The 8,727-nt window shown below is 39.1% G+C and overlaps 1 protein-coding gene across 1 annotated transcript; it reads right to left on the bottom strand.

Moving 5' to 3' along the window:
- Nucleotides 1–94: 94 nt before the first annotated feature.
- On the bottom strand, nt 95–6,496 carry ttc36 (tetratricopeptide repeat domain 36). The gene is made up of 3 exons (XM_041800772.1): nt 6,314–6,496; nt 5,897–6,085; nt 95–438 (listed from the first exon to the last, which is right to left on the bottom strand). Exons 1-3 carry the CDS (start codon nt 6,417–6,419, stop codon nt 167–169), a joined length of 567 nt encoding a protein of 188 aa, XP_041656706.1. The 5' UTR covers nt 6,420–6,496; the 3' UTR covers nt 95–166.
- Between the last annotated feature and the right edge of the window lie 2,231 nt (nt 6,497–8,727).

The following is an 8,727-nucleotide window of genomic DNA, read 5'->3' on the forward strand; positions in this document are numbered from 1 at the left end:
AAATGACCAAAAAGGTCACAAAATGGCCCTAACTCCCTCTAAGGGTTTAATCTTCAGCAAAATTCACACGTCAAGTCAAATAAAAAGGTCATTATAAGTTAAAAAAATGTTTTATTGACCACAGACCTCCCACAAAAAAATAGGGTTACAAGAACAAGCTCTTCATTTATGACTGCATCTCTGACACTTCAGGGTTTCGGAGTTTGTTGATGACCTCTGACAGCATTTTGTTGCACAGCGCTGCATAAGGATTAAGAACCACAGCCTGCTGTCGAGCAAACTCACTTCCAAGAGTGGCTGCTCTCTCAAAATCGGCTCTGGCTTCGTCATTCTGGCACCTTAATCTACGTAAAAGGCCTCTCTGCACCAGCGCCTGGCAGGCAGTGCGTCCACTGCAGCCGCTCAGAGAAATGGCTCGGTCCAAGTCCTCCAGCGCTCCTGAAGGGAGAGAAGAAGAGAACTGTGAGGTGTCAAGGCTTAGAATCACTCGGCTGCTATTTTCACTCTGAGTCACTCTGCTTAGATTGCTTTGACTTACTTTTTATCCAGTATTTAAGAAGAATCAGGTCAATGCGCATGTATTTTATTAGCAGAAGATTTCAAAATTTGCATCATGCATCTCTAATATAGTCTTCTGTAACCTAATGGACTTGAGATTGATAAGGCACCACGGTATTATTTTGCTGCATTCTGATACAGAGATGATTTAGCCCATGCTTGTTACTATTCACACTTTCTGCCTATTATTCTTGTATCCACACGTTGGCGTTTTGTTGAGAAATATTCAGGAGTACTTTTTTTTGTCAGTCTGAACAACAACAACAACTGGCACCAGGTTGCAGAAAAAATTGAAAAGCCCCATCTATAGATAGCAACTCCAATTTTAGAAACAGACAATGGCAGAGAAAAGATGTTACAGTTCTGAGTACACAGTGTGATTGACAGAGCCATCTTCTGGGAGTGAGTGTTCAAAAAAGCAATACCAGATAAACTCAGGCGAGGTTTGGAAATCCAACACTAAAACTCACAGTAGTGACTCTATCCTGTTGAATCTATTTGTATTAGCTTCCCTTTAATAAAAAGGGACACTTCTTGGCATATTCCTCAGATTTGACTTGAGAAAAATACATAAATCCTTGTAATTGTGTCCTTTTAGTGCATGCATCTTTCGTATGCTTGTAACAGACAGCAGGTCAAAGCAGCATGCAGTACTCTGCTGCAGAGCCTATGGAAACACTGCTGACAAAGTGAATCACACAAAACTCTGATATAGTTAATAGCAGTGGTTTAGTGGTGCCTGCAGAAGTGGGTACACTCTTAAAATATGCCCCATGTTTTTTAACAACCCATTCATCAACGGATAAATGGCCTGTGTACTCTCCATTTTACATGCATGGCACACCTAAAAATAGACCTTTTGTATTTGCACGTTGACTCTCAATGCCTGCTGCTTGACTTCAGGCAGAAAGGTCATTATGAAACTATGATAGGGGAAGAACGCTAATAGAAGTAGTGCTGCCAGCTCCAGTCACATCACCAGACATCCCAGAGATCCATTTAGTATGACCTGCCTGACTCTGCCTCTGATTGGCTTACACTGGCATTCTTATCCAACAAACCAAGAACACAATACACTATACAACTGAAAGATGATAATCAGCAGGGATTTACTGTAGAAGTCGGAACACTCTATGGAGACTGTATAATAAGCATACCCTGCAAAACACTACTTGTTAACGTACATAATAGTCATGTAAACATGCTTAAGGTATATGGAAAATGTAATATGAAAATACATTAAGATCATCTGAAAAAGGCACCTTTATTTGCATCTGTCTGCTATTTTCAATCCAACTGCTGCAGCGTTTATTTTGTCAGCTATTTTAATTTTAGTATTTGTCTTTAGATTAAAATGTCCATCAACTCAAGTCACATCGTCATATTCAGTCTTTTTTTAGTTTAAGCCTGGATTTAAATGATGAAACTCCAAAACACTGTAGCCCAGTTTGAGCCAATAAAAAGTCCTTATATTTCAGTATTTACTTTAAATCACAGTTATTCTTTCTGAACTGATCTATTCAGCTGATTTGTAAAATAACTAAAATATAAAACTCATATAACTCTACTTTCAATACTTTAATTTATTAAAATACACAGGTGAAAATACTGATACGCTCTCAGTGGAGTAATACCAATGATTTTGAATGTCTAGCAGTCCAGCACTAACATTTTAGTTTCGTTTTAGTCTCCTTGGCAAAAACTCAACCTGGTTTAGTTTAGTTTGGTTAAACACACTTTTAATCACCAAAAATTGATTTCTAACTAGTCTCAGTTTAGTATTCCTCATGGAAAAAAGGTAGTTAACTAACATTTTCAGCCATAGACAAAATTATACTGAACACTTGTTACAGTTAGTAGACAGTAAGCAGGCGCTAAGATGCTAGTTTAGTTTTAATGCAAGCCTGTAAACGATGGTGACTGATGAAACGAATGTAGCTATTGAGGCAGTTTTATCCAAGACAGTCTGGCTGCAGACCGTACCTCTCAGAAGACCCATCTTGCAGACCAATACAGTGAGACACTGCAGAAACAGAAATACAAGCTAAAACCTTTGAAATGAAATCAGATTCAGCTGCCAGTTGGGGTTAAGGTAAGGGTTAATGTTAGAGTTGGGATGCCAAAAGTTAAAGTCAAAAACCTGAAATACAAAACTTGATTATAAAATGTTTAATAAAGCTGAGTAAACATCTGCTTACAGGAAAAAGCTTATGCTCCATGGAAACACTCCAGTGCAGCGATAGGCTAATGCTAACGAAGCTATGTTACCTATGTAAGCTAAATAGCTAATATAGTTTAGCTAATGTAGCTAAAGCTAACAAAGATACCTTAGCTACATAGGAGACATAACTACGCAGCTAAATCAACAAATGTTAAAACTAATGTAGACATCGTAACTTTGAAAGTTACTGTGTCTTGAGGCTGTGGGTAAACAAAGAGTATAGGGACAACTTCTGTATTTCTTCTTGAACACTTTAATGGCTCACTTTAGCATAGCATGAAAAATGTTTTCTTCTGTGTCCACAGAAACAATGCCTTCATATCACTACACGCCTTAAAGCTGTATCACTCCGCTAGATGTAAACACAACGAACCTTAAAGGAAAAGCGTACCATATAAACTAGTCCCCTTTTTAAATATTTTATAATTTCAACCTCAAACGATTAATGTAATTCAAATGTACCATTACATCAAATACTGGTACCTTATAGGGTTAAAAAAAAAATAATAATAATAACGTAAACCTTTACAAAATAAATCGCATTTTTCCCTTACAAGGCTACATTGACTACATTAGCTTAAGATTGAACTACTTTTAGCTGTATAGCTACATTATCTTCATGTGGCTATGCTAGCTTTAGCTATGTTTACTGATGCTAAATCTTATAAAAGGTTCATCATCTTACATAGCAATATTAACTACGTAGCAATAGTGTAGCTAAGTTAGCTCTAACAAAAGCTGAGGTCAGAGCGAGCCAATGTTCGCTCTAGCTATTTGTAAAACAAGAAATAATTTGTACAGAAAAAATATGTCACTTCCACCCTGACAGTGGTGGTGCTTCTCATAGTGGTCTGCAAGAGGGGACACCTGAGATCTGTGGTCTGCAGCCAGATCCCTCTCAATTTATCAAAGCTGGATGCCATTTCTTTGACAAAAGAAGAGAACAGAACTGCACTAAAAGCTTTTCTTATCAGGAAAGCTGCTTTTGCTCATCTCTGGACTGACTTCAAAAAGAGTTTAATTCTTGACATGCGTCATTGCTTGTGAACAATAGTAATGACTGCTTGTTGAGCTCATGTTTAGCCAGTCACCCCGAGAATTTTTTTTGGATTGGTTCTGCCAACACAGTGTCTTTTGGGTGTTTCCCACATAGGTATGAAATATACAGTCATGTTCATACGTTTCAGGCATGTAGGGCGCTAAGGATTCACCGTGGGGGCCTATATTCCACAACCTGGGGCTGGAGAGAGGTGGTAGGGCAGCAAGAGTCAAGCTCCAACACATGTTGCTGAGCACCCAAGGTCGAGCTCAAGGACTTTTCACCCCTAGCGATACACCCAGAGACTGCCAGCGGTTTTTGGGCCCTTGGAACAGCCACAGCACGAAAAGGGGTTAGTGGCAATCCTGCTAGCTGCCTGGGCAGTACCCTAGGCCAGTGGTTCTAAAATGGCATGGCAAGGCACAACCAAGTCTTAGTGTGCTGTATCAATTTGTACAACCATGCATAATTAGCACAACCATGCATAATTACTGCAACTACACAATAAGTTAAGCTCAGTCAGGACCACTTTGTCAAGAAACACTAATAGCAGTTGTAAATTTGCACTTTTTGCTGTTATTCATATGTGGCTGTTCTAGGAAGGAGGAGCTGGGGTGGAGGGAGGGTAGAAAAAGCGGTTTGCAGAGGAAGCAGCAAAGCTTAGCCAGGTTAGAGCAGTTTAAATTTAGCAGCATAAGTACAATCAGCCAATAGCATGCTTAAAAGCAAATTGGCTGGCTGTCAGCTGATGAGGGCTTACGTGAGATCAGCCCATCACAATTATAGCAGTGCTGGACTCCGTGGCCTGCCTGAACACATTTTTAATGGGCAATTTTGTATAGATATGGATTTGGTGGGCCTTGGGCAAAAAAGGTTGAAAACCACTGCCCTAGGGCATGCTTACTCACCACATCCAACCCTTACTCAGGGCTAAAGGTGTTATTTTTTTCTACAGATTATTTTCCCGTGCACTTGATAATATGCAAGGACAACCAACGAATAACCTAGGTTGTGTCAATCCTCCTTCTCAGGTAGGCTTACTTGCCATTACACACCTTACCTCAGCCTCATTTTTTGTCTTAAACATGCCTAAAAGTTGTACACAATACTGTTTCTCATAGAATGGATATGTGACTGCCTATCTTCCAGTCAAGGTAGACTGCTGTGCAGTTATTTGCTCTATTTCAGTAATGAAATGTTGTCCGGTTTAAAAAAAAAACTGGGAATACAGCTGCATCTATCTTAATCTCTTCACTCACAACCACCACTGTTTACAGGATTACAGCTGATTCAACTAAACTATGCCTGTGGTTACTGCCCCTTTCTCCTGAAATGATGCTGATTGGCCCAGTCATTCTATGCAGCTTTGCATGATGGATTCCCCTGATGATACACATGGAATCTGGAAATTCACTTTACCCTGCAATGTTAAAATGACTAATTTAACAATCAATTTGACCTCATGTGAAGAAACAGATTGTTTCTTATGATAAAATTTTATACATTGTGATGCCAAATCTGTCAGCCTGTTACAAGTGTTTCAGCTGGACACATTATGAGCTGGATTCGCCTAATGACAGACTAGCTGATATGCTTTGCAAGGTTATAAACTGCAGAGGATGCACTTCATCACATACAGGACAGCTGAGTACACTGAGTGATAACAGTCACCTCCTGGGAGTGTTACAAAAAGAGCAACATCGCAGGAATGCCAAGAAGTTCAAAAATCACACATACATCATAGTGTTGATTCTCAACTGTTCTGTATGTTTTTGTTGACTTATTAAAAATACATTGAATTTATTAAAGACTGGGGAATTTTAATCTGTCAGATTGGCATGAGAAAAATACATAAATCCCTGTAATTCTGTCTCTCTACATCTATGACATGCTTGTAACAGACAGCAGGGTACAGAGCAGTAGTCTGCTGCAGAGCCTGCATAGTAACACTGCTGACAGAGTGAATTAGATAGACAAAGCTCTGATATGGTGTCACGCTGGCCTCCGACTCAACAGTGTGATGTGTTGGCACACCATGCTCGTCTGGAAAGGGTTATTATTGAATTTGTGGCATGTACCTGCTGTGTTCCCCTGCAGCCGCAGGGCCTGAGCCCGGTTGTTATAGGCTGAGGCTCTCCGAGGCAAGATCTGGATTGCCTGGCTGAACAGTTGAAGTGCAGCTTGCAAATCCCCAGCCTCTGCTGCCGTGACACCCTGCATCTCCAACTCTTTCACTTGCTTCAGCAACTCTGTGTCAAAGCCACTGTCTGGCAGGGGGAGATAAACAGGTTGAAAAAGCACTCAAACTCAATTGACAGGTACCGTGGCGAGCAAAACACAGAAACGTCACCAAGAACTCAACTCGGATTAAAATGTCATGTTTTTTTTTTCAGTCCAGGAATGGAATGCGTTCAAATAAATTCAATATGCTGTGAAATGATAAACATAAAACACTGTGACATGATATGTGCAGACACATCAAGTCAGAGGCTCACCATCATCAATTAATTCCTCCTCTTGGTTCAGGCCAGGGATGTCTCCAAAGGGGGTGGTGGGGTTGAATATAGCTTGAAGTACAGCTCTGTCATGTGCTGAGGCCATGTTGCTGGTGTCCGTGAAGAAAGCAGAGCAAAAAGGCAGAAAAAGAAAATCATGACACCTAATTTACAGCAGGGTGGAGAATACTTCCTCCCCTTTCTTCTGCTATTTCCACCAGCCAATCATAGAAGGGGGTGGATGCGGGGTTGGACTTTGAGATTTGCGGGGTCTGGACACATCTGTATTTGGTTAACTCAAAAATGCAGGCCAGAGTAAGTGTGCCAGTTCACTACAGAGCTGCTCCCACAATGACAAAGGGAGACAGGGGGAATGTTTTCAAAGATACTGTACCTGATGGTTTCTGCAAAATGATATGAAACATTGATTTATTGATTTAATCCAAACCTGTCAGCAAAACACAACAGATAACTAGGACAAAAGCATGAAACAATCATAAATTGAACCTAAACAACAGGACCAGCAAAAAGAATCACATAGTACATGTTTGATAAGGATCTGGTGAAGATTACACTTATTTTATTTCAATTCTTATTCAAACATTTTAACACGAGATAGACATTATTATCATTCAGTCATTTTTTAAAGTATATATTTTTGGGCTTTTAATGCCCGTATTGATAGAGGAGGCCAGTGGTTAGAGTCGGATATGGGAGAGAGAGTGGGGAGAGACATGCGGCAAAGGACCTCAGGCTGCCCGCGTACATGGGTAGTGCCTTAGACTCTAGGCTATCTGTGCGCCCCTCATTTGGTCTTTTTTAAACTATTGACTTTAAATAAACAATGTTGTTTATTTAAAGTTTGTATTTCAATATAAAAATTTGTTTTTACAAATTAAACTAAAGGTTCACAAGATCCCTTTATTGTTACTTCACTGGGTATTTGCATACACAGAAAGAATATCATTATCATATCAAGAATATAATTATCATTAATAATAATAAGATTATTTCTTGCAGTGTATTTAAAAGAGGATAAAAAAATACTTCAAAATGAACTCGCAGTAGGCCTTTTAGTAAACTTCAGAGTCTGAATTTGCTTGCCTCAGGCCAAAACCTCATATCTCCAAAATCACCACTTTCCAGGGAATTAATAAAAAGATGTAATTTTAAAATAATTTAACATTGAGTGGTCAAAGTCTTTTGACAAATCTTGAACCAACTTTTTATTGGTTTAAGATTTGTAAAAGATGATGTGCGTAGATAGTCAGGTGGTTTAAGACGCGCCCCACGTACACGGGCGGTCGGGTTCAAATCTGGCCTGAGGCCCTCCTCATCCCTGTATATGAGTCTATCCGCTGTCCTCTATCTAATGAAGGCATGAAATGCTCAAAATTAAATCTTTTAAAACAAAAAGATGTAAGATGATGAAAGTAAAGAGTGATCAAAAGCACTGATTTATGAAAAGACAATCAAATTATGAAAAATGGAGGTTTTGGCACAACTCAAAGTATCAACTAGTACAAGCTGTCAGTTCACATGCGGTAGTTCAGCAGTTTTGTTTTCTATGCAAATATATGTGAGGACAGAGGAATAGCTCTACTTTACCCCACCAAACAAGGTATCCACAGTGCTATAGACAGAGCATGGCAGAGCGGAGGTCCACTATGCTCCATGAACAGCCATTAGATGTTGCTACTCCTCTGCTGATGCAACTCTGTAAGGCTTTGAAAGTATAGTCACTCAGTCAGTCGGGCAGGCAGGCACATACAGTGTGTAGAGCTATTCCTGGTGGTCAGCCAAAAATGTAGATACAAGGTTTTGGCATGATGCCAGTGAAATAAAATACATAAAAATGCATCATCAATAAATTATAAAAGAGTCAGAACAACCTGATTCATTCTTAAAGAATGAGATCCCTATTAGAACAACTTCAGATGTTTAGTGGTTTATTTAAACCAGGCCAAGGAGGTTTAGGGTTATTAGTCAGGATGAATGTGCTGCTCTGTGGTGCTGATAAAGGGCTGGTTGGAAAGACAATTTCAGGAGGACTGTAATTCCAAATAATCTCTATCCAGCTGTGATGGAGAGAGACACATCAGAAAACATTTTTTGGCTATAATTAAATAACTTCAGCATGGTATTATAAACTAAATTTACCTCATAATAAACAAATCAAATGTCATTATTTAGTACAGAGCAGTTCAACTGAACATGCAAAATCAACATTTTAAACATCAACAAATTGGTCTGATACAAAAACAAAAAAATATATATTTAAAAAAATTTGACTACAATAGCAGTAATGTTATGTTAGGGTAATTTAATATTTATTGATATGTTTTCATGTTTCTATATGGAATGATTGCATCTTCTTTGTGAGATGACAGCACTAGATAACTCGTTAAAATGTC

This window comes from Cheilinus undulatus, linkage group 2, assembly GCF_018320785.1.
Source record: "Cheilinus undulatus linkage group 2, ASM1832078v1, whole genome shotgun sequence".
In the NCBI taxonomy this organism is placed as follows: Eukaryota; Metazoa; Chordata; class Actinopteri; order Labriformes; family Labridae; genus Cheilinus; species Cheilinus undulatus.